An 18,288-nucleotide genomic window follows, 5' to 3' on the forward strand; every position below is an offset into this window, starting at 1 on the left:
CTGTTTCATTCTCCTACCGGTAATACACCGCTGTGAAGCGGTGCAGTTATGCTGAGACTCTGTATTTTAATAGCCCGTATAACAAAACCCGCTTGCTTTGCGCGGCTGTCGAATTGCTGCTTAGGAACCCAATCACTACTCAAATAACAGAAGACACCAGAATAAGAGGGGTACTTTGTTTTACGTCTCAAAAGTGATTTTTTTTTTTCAACTTTATTAATACTCTACGGAACATCTCAAGCAATTATTTTTTTGCAATATGCTTCGTTGTCTGTTGGACTTCGTCTAGCGATTTATTAGAGGTGCGTCCATTATCTGACATCTGACCTATATCGTCATTAATGAACTACCCTTGCTACCTCAACTCCCCCGCTAAAGATCTGGTTGAGCGCGAGCGCAATGGGAGCTCTAATAATAGTCACTATGGAAGCTTATCCCATAAGACTACTGGATAGTTTACGATATATGACTGATGTATGAATGGAAAAAGTATTCAACACAAAATGTAGGGCCACCGCCTTAGCAAACAGTTGATAGACTGATAAACACCGACCGCCTTAGCAAACAGTTGATAGACTGATAAACACCGGACATCGGTGACTTGAGTATGATCACTGTATATAACTTTACATTTCAAGCACAAGCGACTAGAATTGATAGTCACCCAGTTCCAACAGTTAGCTATAGATAGATACAACCTGCCTATCTAAAGCCGTGAGGCCGAAAAACGAATCAATGCGCAGATCTCCCCATCTTGCACGGAATCATCTTCATCCGATTTCTTTATACTAATGCTACGCGGGTAGATTGCAGCGGGTCGAACAATCGGAAAACGATAACGTTGTCAGCACTGCATTTGGCTACGCCGCTCTGAAGTATAGATATCACAGCGACAAGGCGAACTTTACGGAGTGCTCATTATTTTTATTTTACACCAAACAACACTCGATTGATCCCTATATCCATTGACTCGACATTTACAGAATTGCCAAACTATCGGTTTAATCAGAACAGTACCCGTATTGAGTAATTTCGGCGTACCACCTAATGAGAACCTTTTTACATGTTTGCGCGTATTCCAGTGTGTAATAATTCATTCAGACCCCTTCAGAGCATACCATATAGCATTTGTTAGCATGCAGCTTTTCTGCCCATCCACAAACCACGAACAATAAACACCCCCCGAGGGTGCTCGGTTGAGTGAATTCCTGCTCATACTCTGCAGTAGTAGCCTCTGCCGATTTCGGACCGCCTGATAGGCTGGTAGACAGTGCTGATAATCACCTTCAGTACCAGTGACGGAGTTCAGCACTTCGGACATTCAGAGAGAAGCAGACACACAACCCCAGCGAGGGACCGCGTAACCTACGTATAGCTCAACCCCACGAAGACCAGTGTTCTCCTTGATCTCGTGAAAGCATTATGCCTGCCCCACACTCCATTATTGGCGCTGGCGCCGGCAAAAAATGACAAATTGAGCTCAAATTTAGGCCTACCTTGCAATTTTCTCCGATCAGCCATGGTTAGATTCGTCGGAAGCTGGCTTCGAGCATTTCACACGATCGGCGGGAGTCGATGGTCCCGCGATGGCTGGTTGGTTCGTTAGTATTTTTTTTTCGTGGGCAGACCGTCGCTGCAATTGCGACCAAATCTTTGTTCTTGTCGTTGTGCTTATTCCGGTTGTGTTTATCCTGATTCTCGTTCTCCTCGCAATCGCTGTCCCTGGTTTGTTCTTGACGTCTCGATCTCGCTCCAGCGCAGGTGCCGCTGTAAAGCCTTTTTTGCTGTCAAACCAACAATCGTTTCCGGTGGCGATCGGTAATCTCTTCGTTCGATATTGAGAGGTCCTAACAGTTCCCGGTGCAGTTAATCTGCTAACAGGACCGGTAATAGCAGTCGTGAGATAACAGGAGCCTCGAATGCCCCTGTAGTCGCTGCTGTATCTGCCTATGCAACTGCTAACTGCAACTCTAATTCGTAACGCTGCTGATGTTGCCGCCACCTCTGCACGCGCCGTACAAACACGAACTGTTCCTGGCAGGTTGTCCGTGTTGATCGGAGGGGGTTCCGATGGCGTACCCTGTAAGACAGATCGTGAGTACTTAGGTCGGATTTAGCCTGGACTGCCCGCAGCGACGACTGGTATTACGTGACTTAACGCACGTTCGCAGCGCGTTAGCTAGTTAACTAAGCTAGTTGGTAAAACTGGATAAGGAGCTGCGGCCGCGACTTAACTGTTGCCGCTCTTGCTGGCGGCTTCGCGTCGACTTGCAGCTTTACCGCAGTTGCGTCGGCTTTGCTGGCGCTGCTTCTGCAGTTTGATTCGGCTCGATTTGGTTCGCTTACGCTCAGCACAATATAGCAGCAGCACCGCACATCCACGACGACACCAACTCGCAACGTCGTCCTCTACGGCAGAACGCTGTTTCGGCTGAAACCGCTGCTTGTACGGCCAACTAACCGCGATGGCGTTCCGTGCGGCGGCGGCGGCGGCGTCGGCGGCGACGACGACGACGACGGTAATAGTTGTTACTGCCACTGCAGACTGCTGTGGACAGAATCGCTGCCACTGGCTGAGGGCTGCCCGCTGTTTGTTTGGCCTATCAGCTCCTACTGTTCCAGGCTGGTCGGCTGACGGCACAGGCTGGAGGCGACGGGAAAAATTCAATGCAAAAATCCAATCGCTTGAGACACTGAATAGAAAAAAACGGAACACTGGTACGGTACAGGGCACACAGCACAGTAACACACCACCTACGCAAAACACAATAGCTCGCTGGCTGACCCGAATGGCACCACAGTCGCTCAACTAGATAATTTCTATTTTTTGCTGGCGTTTTCGTCGTCACCCGATTAAGCCACTACAACAAATCAACACCATTGCGGGTTCACTGAAGGATACCAGCGAGCGAGAACCGCCACGGCGGTCGATGACGGGTGTTTCAACTGAACCAAATCAAGCTGTTCCTCCGCCAAAAACTTAGTGATTTGACGATGTATCCAATAGATAGATGTTGATGTTGTGCACAAACGATCACCAGCAATCTTTTTCCCTCGGCTGCTCTAGATACATTGATATCACTGATAGCCGCCGTATTGCTTGTTGCAGTCGCTTCTCGTTGTACGGCTGGCGGATGCGGTACGTCAAGGTGATGTTGTGAGTGGGCTCGTGCAAGGGTCCGCAAAAGACACGGATTTGCACAGCGCTAAACTAACTATGCGACCCTACGACTTCTTGGGCTTCGTTTCGACGAAGCCAATTCGTTCGGCGAGTCTCACCAATTGCCAACAACCATCTGATGATACACGGTACAATAGACATGCAAGCAATGGCTTGTGCAAGCAAATACCGATCGTTTTCTTCATCTAGAACCTCAACCAGCTTCCGTTGCTCGGTTGATTCGCTCAGGATCGCTTGCTTGCTTGCTTGGTCGCTCACTCACTCAGTCAGTCGGTCAGTCAGTCGTCGTTTCTCTTGTGTCTGTGTAGCAAGACGAAAGTGGTCTAAAGCCCAGAAGGCAGACTGCTGCTGTTACTGCTGCTGCTAGTTGTAGCAGCGGTAATAGCTAGCTACTCGCTCATACAGGCAGATCTACGCTCAAGGCGAGCTTCGTCGTCGTCATCGACGATGTTGTGGAGATGGAAGCGGGCGATCCGCCAGATCAGCAAACTTGCCACCGCTATTTAGCTGAGCGCGCCACCGCACAGAGGATCGTGCGCCTAGAGCTTGTGGCTTGTGTTTTTATATATTTTTATATAAATTTGTATAAGCTTACACATTTTATAAATACATATATTTTATCTGTATAACACAGCAGTATGTAATGGAATAGGTTTATATGAGTGTGACAGATTACATAGCAAATAGGAAAAAAAAGTTTTTTTTTTTTGTTTTGAAATAAGAATAATTTTGCGTTCAAGCTTATCCTTTGCTAGCATTTTGTTGTAGTTTAGTAGAGTAGTTTTTAGTCAGTTACCGGTGAGGCGTCTGATCTGAATCGACCCGGACTGTGGGTCACTTGAAATCGGGCGATATTCACAAAGGTCAACGTGGCTCAAATTACTTAGCTCGTCCAAGTTGGACGCTCCGACATTACCCATAAAAAAAATAATTATTCAAATCTACAACTACAAAGGTATGTTGTAAATGTTTGGTATACGTTAATGCTATAATTAATGAGAGTTATATACTTTGCCTTTATTTAAAATTTGGTAATCCAACGTCTTCTTCGTTTAACGAATCAAGAAGTGTGTTGGATGTCACGTTGTTCAACAATTAATTTTCTTGTAAAGGCATTCACGAAACGATATGTTTCACGCATATTCAGGCAATTATTCCGGCCGAAGTAGTGCTTTGGGGCAGTAATATATGTAAAACCCAAGGTATTTTTCCCCAAGCTCCATCCATAAGTTTTGTTGAATCAATAGATTGTTTAAAGCATGAATGCATAACCCACTTGCGTTTGCACATCTCATCGTTGAAAACTATTCTAGAAAAGGCTTAAATCTTTAACTCTTAAGTAAGAATTATAGACTGCCCACTTCTCCATTCGTCAGTGCATTGTCAGTATCTTCCTGTTGTTTAATAACTACTAGCTACAGATGAAGTATAAAATAATTAATTTTTTAATTACCGATACGCCATAGCTGTTATTTACAGTGCGAAACTGTTTTTTTTCGTTTTTGCTTCGTTCTTACTTCTTAAAATTCGTTATGTCTACTGACTTGGCTAGATAAATTACTGAAGGGATTTGGTAGGCCTGACATATTGAAAATATCATATTTAGTTTTACTTTCGATCGAGTCCAATCAATCCACTTAAAACATATCGCTTCTAAATTTACGTGTCTATCGGTTAAAGGCCACCTGGCAACATTCGAAACGCGACACGTCGTGTTTTTCATCACGGTCGAGGGTTCTGTTACTGTCCTATGCAAAACCGTGCGAAACTTCTAACATTGAACTTTAAAGTTTATCTGTGTATTACTAAGCCAGCATTAGTGACCTTTGTGAATTAATCTTGTGTTTGTTCTGGGTAATGACAAAAGTTCTGGCAGTATTTGCTGTACCCACATATGCATAGGTAGAAAATGCATTTCTTATACTTCGCAAATTCAGTTCCACAAAAAACGCAATGTTTAAATGTCGGGGGGGGGGGGCTTTTTCTGGTATCTCAAACCGTGCAAGATTTTTTCGTGACAAATATGTGTAGAGTTAACGTTAAAAATGTGTGATGCTTGCAATATTGTTATAAATGTTTTTACTGTTCAAATATAAATTAAATATTTCTTGTTCTTCTGCGTCCTCAAACTTTTCACTGGCTTTTATATGTATTACTGTGTTTTAGGAAATTATTGAAAAACATTCCGCCTCAACACTTCTAGCCGCTTTACTCAACCCCTGTCCAAAATCACAAAGTCAATCATCCAGCAAAAGTATCCTGCACAAATTTGCTAATAAAAGTCGCTTTTCGATGATCAAAGCCTACCCAAAGGTGGATTTCGAAGCGCTCAACTTAAAACTCAATGTTTTATTGCTTTATTGTTTAAGCTATCAAAGTTTTATTGCTGTGAGACTCACTGGGTGCCTGTTATTGAAATTTATAGAATCGGCGTATTTGTCTGGTTTAGTTGTTTTGGCAAACGATGACAAACACCTTAAGCGACATGGCGACCTCTCCAGGTTGCTGAAAGTTCAAAATCAGATTTTTGTGAGACAGCATTAAAAAATTGTATGTGGACGAACACAGAAAGGCCTCGTAGACAATTCAATATAAATAGACAATATCTTTATCTTCAAATAAATTTTGATTTTTTAAACAAAAAATAAATTAAACTAAATAACATAAACTAGTGACGACGAGACACGCGAACAGCACACCTTTGCGCGAGGCGCACTTCTAATTTGCGCGCCACTTTTTTTGGCCGAAACCAAACGCTTACAAACTCACACAACGATCGCAGCGCCGTCTCGTACATCTCTGTCTTTGTCGATTTGCTGCGAATCGCTGCTCCCTTTCCCTCGTTCACTTTATATCTCAGTTCCCTTCATGCAGCACTGTCGCATGTCTGGCGAAAAGACGACGGCTTGCAGTTGGTCTCAATCGGTTGGTGGCCGTTGTTTTTGGAGTGGGCACACCAATAGGAAAACAAGCGCAAGCACTCAATTGCAGTTCTTAAACCCAAGGAGTGAGCTAGCGAGTGTACGAAACAGTAACAGCAGCGTCGTGGCAAGCGACAGTATCGAAACTGTGTGCGTTAAATTGCTCCTTTCGATCAAGCTCGCTACAACGAATCGTTATCGCGTATTTCCAATAAGTTTGAGACGACGGCAACGCTAGAGACGTAACTCCTTTGCCTGTCCGGTTTTACTTGCGGCCAAAAATTGTTAATCCAGGCGACGGTCTGACGATTGAATTGTGTTCGGTGGTCAGGTCGTAGAAAGTCTAGTTTTTAAGACGGTGTTTTTGGTGTTGGTTATTTTGCTGTTAACCGTAATTACAATAAAGTGTAGTGGCAGTAAGAGTTCTGCTGGGCTGAGGCGGCGACGAATGCTAGCTTTCGACAAAGGCCGAGGGTAGCGTTATTGGGATCGCTGCGGTGCACGTCGCCATAGGTCTGAATGGAACTTTGTATGGCTGGCGGTAGCAGAAGTTCGATTTAGACGCGCAGCTACTGTATAACTGTAAATACGGAGTTGGCTAGCGAGTTGCAGTAACGCAAATAACTAATTGCTTCGTCTTTCCGTTAGCATTGTCCCAGCTGGCTTTCGACCCCGGTCAGCCTTTTGTGGTGTTTGTGTTGTAGTTCGTCTCAGTATCACGTATCAGCTCACGTATCGGACTCTGTCGTACATCAAAGCCAGTTGTGTTACGTCATCGGTTTTTCGTTTGTCAGTATCACAGGAGGATCTTGCTTGCAGTTACAAGTAGTATTGATAAAAAAAGGTGGGTGTATGGTAATTGTGTAACCTTGTGAATAATATTTGGATTTACGGGAGCGTACTAATCAATCCAGAAAATTATACTGTTTGTCTGTGTAGCCGTTTATTATTGTATCTTTCAGGCTGTAGTCCAGCTATAGAAGGCCCTCATTTTTTTATAATCAAATCTGCAAGGCTTTTAGAACAGTTGCTGGCGACGGGTTGTAGCCACAAATGAAAATATGGCAATTATTCTATTTTAAAAATGAACTAATGAGCAAGAAGGTAAGAACTGCCCAATAGCCTACCGGCGCTTGTTCAGCGGCGTTAGTTTCCGAGGCCATGAACAGCCCTAAGCGTCATAAGCACGCTGATTTAAAATAAAGCATGTTTTTTTTGACAAAAAAAGACAGGGTTTCAAATGTCAATTTTATTAGAATATGTCGTATGCGTTTCTAATTATATGTAAACTAATTAGCCTAAAAATTAGTCTAAATGCTTATTTACGAAATTCTGCTTTCGTGAGTAGAATATCATCGAATATTCTACTGCTGGATATGGGACAATTTCAATTTTTTTCCTATAGTATTATAAATCCGATTTAATCATTTAGAGTCAAAGGCGAGAGTCAAAATATTAAAAAAATGCCCGATCATGAACTCTGATCGCTAGGTGTAATGGTAGCGAATGTATTAGATATTTACTTGTGAAATCTGACAAAATACAAAAGCATTCTGATCCGGTATTTTCATCGCACTGGTTTGAAAGCAACGAGGCGAGACTGTTTTGAAAGCGTCTGTCTGCTTCTACTTTATAATATATAATACTGCATACATGTATCTAATATTTGATTTTACATCTCTGTGTACCTTTGAACGTACGAATTTCTGATACTTTTGTGTGTATCATTATATATCATTGAAGAAATCATCAAGATCTCATCGTTGGTCATACATGTATGCAAGAGGCAACTGAAGGAAGTTAAAATACGTATTTTGTGAGTAAAGCAAAGTTTACCGCAGAAAAAGCATCACATGTCTATTGTTCTAGCTTCAGGCCCATCATAACATACGAAGCTGCCAGCTAACAGAATTGATAGATACGACATGAAACATAAGACGGTATTAACACAACGCCGTCTGACGATGTTATGTGATGACAATGTATGCACTACGTCTTGATAGCTTGCGATTTTAGCACGTCACATATTGGTTATCGTCCAAGTGTGAATTAACGCCGGAAAGGTGCGCTTGGCAGAACATGGAGAGTATGTAAATTATTTTTGTAGTGCACTTAGACGCGTTTTTGGCAATTTTAAAATACCCGAATTTAAGGACAGATGAGCTGTAGTATTGTAATACTGACATGTATGATATATTATTTAGTTTTCTCTATTTAAAGTATAAAGCATTTATTCCTTGTGGTAATTACGATCTTTTAAGGAATATTCACATCTTCGCCGAAGTTGCTGATGAATCAGTGTGACAGCTTTCTTATAGTACACACAAATTAATATTAAATGTGAACATTCAGTAATACTGTAGGTTGATAGAAACATGTCGCTGCCGAAATTTGATATGTAGAAAAAGCTTAAAATCCGATAAGCTAATATATCTTAATATTTTGCTCGGACTCTTTGTTATCGGATTTGTTTTAATTATTATTATTTTATATATATATATATATATAATATAATTAATAATTAATTAAAAAATATTATTAATAATAACCCACAATCACTGCAGTGATTCGCTCGCAATATTTGCTCGTATTTTATTATTATGCTTAGTAGAAAATGTAGATTCATATGTTCAAAGATTGCTGAAGTCTCCTTTTAGCACAGAGGTAGATGTGTGTATAATATATTGACTCACTGATCAGAATAAATATTACTAAAGAAGAAGTTTCCCGTATTACTGCTTATTCTCTACTACTAAAACATTTAAAGTTCTAAAGGTTTTAATTACTTAACGCCAGTTGAACCCATTCCGAATCAGTACCCTTGCTCCACGATATTTCGTTGCGTTTGACCTCATATTCTCTGTATCCTTCTCCCTTATCACTCCTCACCTTCTTAAAAAGTCACTCTAATTAGGTGTACCAAATTCTCATTATGATCATCTGTTTTCTGTATTGCAGGCACATACATAAGAATCTTGTAAGGTAGCCGGCGCCTTCCGGAGTTGGGCGCCCGAATTCTTTCCAATTTGTTTTTACAACCAAAGTGCTAAGAGAGCATAAGCTAGTACAGATCTAAACAGAGAATGGCTCTCCCAAAAGGTATTCGAGCCCGTGGTGGCGCAACGAATGGAGCATCTGGAGGCGCCCGAGGCGGCAGCGTTAGAGATGCTCGTGACGTCATTCGGGGCAGGGAACAAAGGCCTCCAAATCGGGGCTCTGGGCTCGGCCCCCGCATTTTGAAAACATCTCAGGGTCTTGTCACAAACAAAAAAGTGAAGGCGATCAGCACAGCCCAACTAAAAAACAGGTAATTAGTTGTTACTGGTTGGTTTTTAGTAGTTGCTGGTTCTAACCTTACAATCGTTGCTTGACGACCATAATTGAGTCAATAATTACTGATTATCCTGAGCCTTATGCATTTTCTTATCTAGTGTAATCTGTTTGTGAAATAGTTAGACCGTTTGAGTGCTGCAATCAGTTCTATTGTCGTTAAGGATTTCTGGCTGGCGACTCTTCCGGTAATCGAAATGAGGGTGTGGGTACGTTTGATTTTAAACATAGTCTACATGGCGTGTCCCTAAGTTCTGTAGTATTACATTATTACGAAAACAATTAGATATTGCCGATGTAGAATATTCACGGCTTTGGGTCGCTCACGAAATCACTATGCATACCTTAAGAGATTGCATATCCTATACAGTGTATGTAATTTCGGCTTTGGGTTCAATTTCTTGTTGTAGACAAACTGCTTCGAAAAAAACAGCAGTCACCCTGACTAATTCAGGCCGGCCTCTCAGTTTGGGTCGGCTTCCCAGCTCGAAAGTTGCCGTCGGCGCAACGATCCGAAAGAGCGCCGTAATCAACAGCAACCCAATGCTACAGGTTAGTAAGGTTAAATTTCCCTAATTTAATAAACCTTTCGTGCTCGTGACTAATCTTGAGGGTTATTGGCTAGCTATATATATATATAAAATCTGTGCGCAGTGTAAGATAAAATCTAAATTCTTCCTCAAGAATCCCTCAAGAGGATGTTTCCCCATGTTTCCTGCGCGCGGATTGCCAGTGGAAATGGGTAAATAATGGATAACAAAATTAATTAGCTATCTGATACGAGTTACGAAAATGAGATAAATTGTTGCCGTGACCGTGTCTATTGCGCCAATATTTTTGGTAGCTCCTCATATATATATATATATCATATATATCTGTTGATAGCCCATTGATTAACAGGATAGTCCGTCATATGACTCAAAGACCGATACCGTGGAATTTGTGGCGGAAATAAGTTCTGTATCAACTTCTCGGCCACATTCTCTATATACACCATTAATTAGTGTTTCAAGGCACAAACCAATTGCTATAACGGTCTGGATGTAATTGTGTGGGTGCGTATTTTTAAATGTTTGCTGTGCAAATGTCTTTTCTCGATTAGGCAAACTGATAATGCTTGGACAGCAGTCCATGTGCCTAAAGTTATTCTTCGAATCAACATCTATCTATTGTTTTATGTGATCTTCACTCGGCGTGAGATTATTGCTATTGTCGTCGTTGTTGCTGTCTTTTTGTTGTTGTTGTTGTTGCTGTGGGCACTGGTGATGTTGGTGCTGGTGAAGGGAGCTGTCGTAACCGGGTTGTCATTGCCTTGTTGTTAGCGTGCCAGAGAACTTCTATCATCATATTTGAGTTATGTACTCTAATTTCTTTTCGTTTGTTGTTTGCGACGCTCTCTTGAGAACATCAAAATTTTGACTTTTATCAATGCAATTGGGGTCTTCTTTCTTGCCATAACTCTGTTTATCGCCATGATATTTAGTGATTGCTGTTACGCAACTAGCTGTTTTGTGGTAACTGACAAACAACAATGCGTATTTCGTTCAAATCAAGCTAAGTCGTTCCAAATCTTGATTTTCTCAAGTGTCCATTCGTGTCGACCAAGGTCAGTTCCGTCTTCGTGTCTCACTCCCGCTGTACATTTTTCTTTTGTTTCTCTGATTTAATCGTCTGTTCTCAATTAGTTTTTCGTTTTTGTTCTTGTTCTTGTTGTTTGCTCTCTTCTATCGCTGTCTCTCTCCCGGGGCGTGTTTCCCGTTCGAACCGTTCATAGAGCGTCCTCTGCGTACTCTTGCCGATGGACTCGAGGACCGTCGGGGACAACAGCATCAGCAACAACAACAACAACAACAGCAGCAGCAGCAACAGCAGCGATCTTACGAATAGCAACGTCTTGTCAGGCAAAAGTTTGCCCCACACGCTTCCGAACGACTTCCAACAACAAAGGCAGGATGTCAACAAAAATAGCGTCGCTGGTCAAATGAACGATCCGCATGTGCATGATGGGAAAGAGGGCGCATTCCGCCAAGAGGAATTCGATCGGATTCGTTTGTCGTTGGAAGATGAGAATTTTGTCGATGGAGAAGTTGATCGGAATTCAGTAGCAGCAGCGGCTGGAGAAACAAAACTTCATCAGCAGGATGAGACTGGCACTGATAAAGGTCAACGAGAGATATTAAGAAAAAAAGAGCTGAACTCAGTTGACGTAATTGAGAAAGCCACTGGAGATTTGAGATCAGCTAATACAAATACAGGGACACCGACCATTGCGGACGACGTTGACCTGCTAGCACAGACTGATGAGAACAGTGAGGTTCATGTCGATAATGAGCAGATTCCAGGTGGGACGCCAGCTTCATCATCAATGCCAGATACCGTGCGCTCTTCTGTACCGAAACGTTTAGGCAACTTGCTATTAAAGAAAGGAGTGAACTTCGATGAAGCTAAAAGCGAGTTTAGCGTTATCGTTGAAGGATATGAGCGTGAAAGCGACTGGGAGGACATTTCATCGGACAATAAAGATTTGGGCTCAGGCCTAGACGACTTCAAGTTACCAAGCACATGTCAAATCCTAAAAGCGCCAAGTGGAAGCACTGTCTACCTGATTGGCACGGCGCATTTCTCTCGGAAGTCTCAAAATGACGTACGACGGGTAATCCGCAGTGTAAAACCTGAACGTGTGGTAGTCGAACTGTGCAAACAACGCATGCATATTCTTACTCTTGACGAAAAGTTGCTCCTTAGCGAAGCTTCGAAGCTGAGCATGACTACGATCCGCGAGACCATCCGCAAGATGGGCATTTTACAGGGCTCAATGTTCCTACTAATGATGCAGCTATCGGCGCACCTCGCAAATAAGCTGGAAATGGCCCCCGGAGGCGAGTTTCGCGTCGCCTATCAGGAAGCTGAGCGTCTGCCCATGTGCCGGGTGTACCTTGCCGATCGCGAGCTTAACATAACACTATGGCGAACTTGGGCCAACCTGGGAGTTTGTCAGCGTATCCGGATCATCTGGAATTTAATCACCAGCACCGAGGACATGACTATTGAGGATGTCGAACGCTGTAAGGAAAAAGACATGCTCGAACAGCTGCTTGGCGAACTGTGCACTGACTACCCAGAGATGTCGAAAGTGATCCTTACCGAACGTGATCACTATTTGTGCCGCTCGCTGTATGATGCGGCGATGGTGCCGCCAACTCCGGTAACTGTTGTGGCCGTAGTCGGTATTGGTCACCAACGAGGTATCATAGAGAATTGGTCGCGAGCGGCAGACATCGACTCGCAGAAGTTACTAGTCGTGCCGCCGGCGCCATTAACAGTTCGTATTACAGGACGGCTGCTCCGAGTGGGCATGTGGGCAGCAGTCGGGTTCACCGTGTACAAACTAATGCCACACGCTCTCAAGGCGTGCTTGGCGCGTGGAATTGAAAAAGGCATAGAGAGAAGTTTTAAAGGAGTGACATATATGCAGAAAACCGTCAGCAATAACGTAACTTTGTAATAATCAGGCTACCAGGGTCTTCAGGGCAGGGCGGAGGTGACCGGGCGAGCGGTTGCAGAAGAAGAACCTGGGACTACCGTCGGTAAATATGTTGGGTCCTATTAGGGTATCTATATCGTTCGGAGGTGTTCCCTCGGGGAAATACTACCGAAGCTGGTATCGTGACCCATAGCACGTGTATGCTCGCGTTTTGGTCGTAGAGCCACCGTTATACGGCATGATGACATTGATCTTTTTCATTCCCAGTCTCCCTGCCTTGTTTGTTATTGAATGGGTTGTTTGTTATTTAACAAAATTACATAGAGATTGAAGCATTTGGTTACAGTGTATTCGGATTATGACCTGTAACGGTAAAGTGGAAGTTTTATGTGTAAACGTGTATGGAATGAATAGAAAGTATTATTCGTCAGTAAGCGATGTTGTCAATCTAAGACACAATAAGTCGGTGAGGTTGTAAACGAACAAAAAGGGAAATCGTTCGCGTCCATTCCTACAAACGTGTCTCGACACGGACCTTCATGGAAACGATCCTTTTATTAACTATCCTGGTGTTAATTGGCACGGTTTGCGACATAGGAACGGATGATTTTCAAATGTCTACTAGTTCTGTCATATCAGCGTTGATATGAGGGCGGCGTTACGCTTTTTTAATAATTATGTGTAGATATACGTATATATTTGCTTGTTTTTGGAAAGCTAATTGTGCTGATGTCCTCGAATCGTCCGTGCGTAGAAACTTGATTCTAACAAAAGAATGAATATTTGGAGGTATACTAAAAAACATCTATACTTATCATCAATGGAAGCATTAATTATTAACAAGATACGATGTAATTTCTCATTATATATAGAATACACATGATGCAAGTTATGTGCGTAGGGTGCTGTCTGAGTTAAAAAGCAATAGTCGGAGGGGTCAGGTAGGGTGGCGTGTTCCGAGTGAGGAATTGTTTGATTTAAGTTTGTCTAAAGGAGAACGAAAGCTAGCGAGCGGCCTAGGTATGAAACGTAAATGTTTGTCAATTGTTAATTTCGGCAGAAGCAGCAAACACGTTATGGTTTACGATATTAAATACGTCTGGATGAAGGCGGGTATTAATATAAATAATGAATGGCTTGTTATTAAAAGTATAAATAAAATTGCTATATTCAGTAAAGAAAAAATTTTCTTTTCTGAACATGCTTCACACCATACCACATCTGTTGTGCAAAGCTATATAGCAGAAACAACGTCTCAGTTACCTATTTCAAGAACAAAATAAGCAGTTTTTGTTCTTAGTGAAAGTGGATTTAGTGAATTTGGTAAAAGGGTGTTCCTGTCAACTGGCTATTTTTTAAAACGAAGGTCTCGGGACGACAAATTAAGTTATTATATATAAGGCTTCAGATATAACCGAGGTGACATTAAACACCACTATAAAGCTGTCTTTTCCACGGGCAGCGTAATGATTCACGGAGTGCGTCCGTGAATCACTACACTTACCGTAGATTAAGAACTCTGGGGTGTAGCTTTGAGAAGTTTCTTTCAATGTCTGAGAGAATGCTATTTAGTGATTTGGCTTGCAATGAAGAGTACTAGAGCGCTTCCTTGTCTCTTCGTCAATGCTAAGATTTCTGTGGAGAAGGTCTGAGGATACTTTACATAATAACATCAATCTAATCAAAAATAATGGCATACCGCTTTTGAATACAGCCCATATTGAGGATAACTTGCGGAAACGTCTATTCAACTTAGTCATAAAAAAATTCGTCGATATATCTCTAATCGTCTGTTGTGTGTTGTTGTTTTATGTGATCGCCTTATTGTCGTTGCCACTACAGAATGCCATCTTGGATATCGCCGGCGCACTAGCCAAACAGAGGCGTCAAACGGCTCAACCCATCAAGCGACCGCAGTTCACCAAGGTAAACACAGGGAACAATATGAATCAGAGAATAATAATTAAAACGCACAATAACAATAAAGCGAACCTATTTTGCTTCGAGGAAATATTAGATTACGCTAAAGTATGCTAATATACTTCATGAGATATTTTCAAATGGTTAACACCAATTTTGAAGGACTTGGCCAAATAGTAATAAACAACACGTATTACTGGATCTTGTTGCAGTCGGTTCGCCCGACGCGAGCCGTCAACCGTGACGCCGACGTGATGGACGTGGACATGGATCATCGAGGATCTGTCCGGGATCGTTCTGATCATCGTTTGGACCGAAACAGCGCTTTGGTGTCAACCCTCTCAAGATCGCTGGCGGATATTCCGCGCGCAGCCCCTCGGGCATTTGCTCCGGAACGCGCTTCATTATCGGACCGAATGCGGGGCCGTCTAGACCAAAGACAAGACCCTCCTTGCAGTGTGCTCGTGTCCAACCTTCACCCAAACGTGTCCGATAGCGATATAAACGTGAGTATTGTCATGAGAGTAATTTCAGAAGTCCGCGGCGTCTACGTCCTTTTTTTTTAATTTCACGCTCGAAAAGAATAGAGGATAGTAACTTGTTCAAGCAAATACAGAAAAATGCATTATTGTAACAGAATAATAATGCTAGTTAGATATTGAAGACCGCCTGATCTGTGAAGTCTAAACTCGGGGATATAACAATATCAGTAGTAATAAGAATAATAATACGAAAATCATCTTGATGGTTGATGGAGTCCTTACGGTTCAGATACAGAATTTCTTGAAAAGATGAGTCGATATTACGCAGCATTTTATATACTACCTTCTGCTTTATTTGGTAAATTACTAAGCGTATCAAATATAATTTGGTAATTATCGCCTTTGTAAATAGCAACTAGAAAAAAAAACAGCAAGAAACAGCTTAGACCAAGGATAGAAATAATCTTATTGTGTATGCACCTATAACTTACGTTGGCATTGTCATTTCAGGAACTGTTCCGGACAATTGGCCCAATCGTCACCTCAATGTTTCTGTCACCCGGTACCGCTCTCGTGTCCTACCACCGCAAAAACGACGCCGTCAAAGCCGTCGAAACGTATCACCTTCGTCTGCTCGACGGCCAGCCGATGACTTGTGTCCTTCTATCACAAGACATGGTGCCGGAAAAGCATCAGCCTTCGATTCCCGGCAGCGGTTCGAACGCCGCAGGAGGTGTGGCTGTTGGACGCCGCTAACGAAGCTAAAGGCTGAACACATCATTCACCAACTAGCAGCTACAATATTGATTTGGTGGATGATTTTTGAACCGCGCTATTTCCTACAACATTAAAATAGTCTCCCTATTACTACAACTTACCGTACACATTGAACGACCTTGTCCAAAGAGTACTTGTCGGAAAGGTGTGTTATTTGTTGGAACGAGATCGGCTTACTCCTCTGTCAATGGCGTCAGTAGCGCCGCTCGAGAATAACAGGTTCATAAATTGGCGGCAAGATATTATACAAAATGTATGAGCACCAGATGAAGAAATGATTAGAAACGGCTCGTTTTTAAACAACGGTAGACAGTGGCAGACGTATGCAAGCGGGTCATTACGTAAACGATTATCCACACACATCTACGTAGAGAGAGATTTCGAAGGAGGCCTAATATAATCGTTAGGAAGACAAATAAACGCTTTATGCCCATGAAACTCTGAAGCCAACAATTGATGCAAAAAAAATCATATAATAAGTTAGCCGTTTCTGCGTAGCGGCATTAGATAGACAATAGAAGGCGAATATTTATGCGTCTTCTGGAAAAGGGACCCCTGCTCATCGGTGCGTCGCGTCGAAGTAAAGTCTCAGAAGAAAACTGTAGTGTGAACAGAAGTTCGGAAAAAAATTCGCAGAGCCGGCGAGAAGGATAATACAATCTATAACTTCTTTGCCGAACTAATGAAATAGCCCTATTACTGAATATACGAGAAACGCGTGAAGATGACCAATACAGAAGTGGAATAACAAGACTCAATTTAAGAAACAAATTATTGTAAATCCTAGGACAACGAAGGCCAAAATAATTTGGCTTGAAGCGTGTGATGACATCCAAAGCATCAAAATTAATTATCATGATGCAGCGTGAAGCGTAAGGAATCCAGTAAATACCTTCTTGTGAGGTAAGTTTATTTTCATCTGTTGTGAAGTGTGATATAACTGAAAGATAGAAGTATAAAAAAAAAAAATATATATATATATATATATATATAGAAATTGACGAGAATTTAAAAACAGGCGAGGTTCTTTAAAATTTCATTTGGTTCAATTTTTGAGATTCGTTCATATGGTTGTATATCCAAATGTTGTTACGGCAGACGCTCTTTAGTTTCGCTTAGTTTTTTCTGGTAACTTTATTAAATTATCATTACTGATAAACTTTCCATTTGTTCGGAATTTCTATGGGAACTATAGAAAATTCCTAATGTTCTGCTGCACTTATGTTTCAGGTATCACTGACCTTTGCGCTTGAAAAATAAGCAGAAATAAGAGAAACGACCCAACTTATAGTTTTTGTTAAAATAAACCACGTCACGGACAACCGGTCTGATGATGGTGGTGGCCGTCGAAAGCCGAAGAACGCTTATTCACATTAACGTGCTAGCACACTGTAGCCAACATCGACCATGAAGGTGTGGTCAGCGAAAATGCCAACGATACTAATCAGGCCAAATGCCCTACGTGAAAGGGCTTCCTAAAATGGCTATTTTGAGTTTCTGCCCTATGGAAAGGATAAGAACTCAAAACGGCGTGACTCACCCTAGTGAAAACGAACTCCTGGGGATCGGTAACCCGGGGTTTGTTAAACAAATACGTATATATATATATATACATATATATATATATACATATATATATATATATACACCAAGGAAAGACCCTATGGTAAAAGGTGTCTACGAATTCGCTGCGCTCCAACATCTCACTAGCGGCTATTTGAAAGTCGAGTTAAACAATGATACCAAATGTATGTGCCCAAACCTGTGAGGCTTGCTTTAAAGCAGATCGATTGTGAACTCGACTGCGGGAAAAAAGCAGCTCGCAAAGGAAACACAAACAAAAACAAACTGAACGCCCACAGAAAAACGGACAATAAGCAAGCACAATGTGTCTTTTGGTCTAGCGGCTGCGCATCGAACCCTTTCAGTTTTGGTAAGTGGCCCCGGGAATGCCTTTCTCAATAATAAGTATTCTAACGATTAACAAATTATACTACATCAACGAGGTAGTAGTTACTTAAGACGATATTATTATTGTACTTTAGGTAGTTAAAAGAAGCAGTTTAGCGGTGCTGTATTGAAGCAAATCAGCATCTAATCTAATTTTCAGTGTATGATTACAATTGTTACTCTTATTGTCGATAGACTTGAAGCGCTTGTCATTTGTTTAAATACATTTAAATATATATATAT

General features: G+C 41.9%; 2 protein-coding genes across 4 annotated transcripts in view; one reads left to right on the forward strand and one right to left on the reverse strand.

The window, feature by feature from the left end:
* Not3 (CCR4-associated factor Not3) overlaps window positions 1–3,582 on the reverse strand; it is a 29,475-nt gene extending 25,893 nt beyond the window's left edge. Inside the window, exon 1 of the mRNA XM_022805713.2 lies at window positions 1,497–3,582. Within this exon, the coding sequence (XP_022661448.1) occupies window positions 1,497–1,521 (25 nt within the window). The 5' untranslated portion in view covers window positions 1,522–3,582. The remainder of the gene's footprint in view (window positions 1–1,496) is intronic.
* Window positions 3,583–5,947: 2,365 nt separating this feature from the next.
* Window positions 5,948–18,032, forward strand: LOC111250442 (uncharacterized). Of its 3 annotated transcripts, XR_002673368.2 has the most exons (7): window positions 5,995–6,946; window positions 9,061–9,409; window positions 9,843–9,984; window positions 14,759–14,842; window positions 15,049–15,342; window positions 15,829–16,998; window positions 17,326–18,032. XR_002673368.2 is itself a non-coding variant. In XM_022805714.2 (4 exons), exons 2-4 carry the CDS (start codon window positions 9,186–9,188, stop codon window positions 12,935–12,937), a joined length of 2,097 nt encoding a protein of 698 aa, XP_022661449.1. In that variant the 5' UTR covers window positions 5,948–6,946; window positions 9,061–9,185; the 3' UTR covers window positions 12,938–14,131. The 3 variants fall into 3 exon arrangements, 1 of the variants encoding a protein (XP_022661449.1); XR_002673367.2 differs by lacking the exons at window positions 15,049–15,342; window positions 15,829–16,998; window positions 17,326–18,032 and adding an exon at window positions 11,207–13,019 and having other exon boundaries at window positions 5,948–6,946; XM_022805714.2 differs by lacking the exons at window positions 14,759–14,842; window positions 15,049–15,342; window positions 15,829–16,998; window positions 17,326–18,032 and adding an exon at window positions 11,207–14,131 and having other exon boundaries at window positions 5,948–6,946.
* The last annotated feature ends 256 nt before the right edge of the window (window positions 18,033–18,288 follow it).

Source organism: Varroa destructor, unplaced genomic scaffold, assembly GCF_002443255.2.
Source record: "Varroa destructor unplaced genomic scaffold, Vdes_3.0 BEIS01000004.1, whole genome shotgun sequence".
Classification (NCBI taxonomy): domain Eukaryota; kingdom Metazoa; phylum Arthropoda; class Arachnida; order Mesostigmata; family Varroidae; genus Varroa; species Varroa destructor.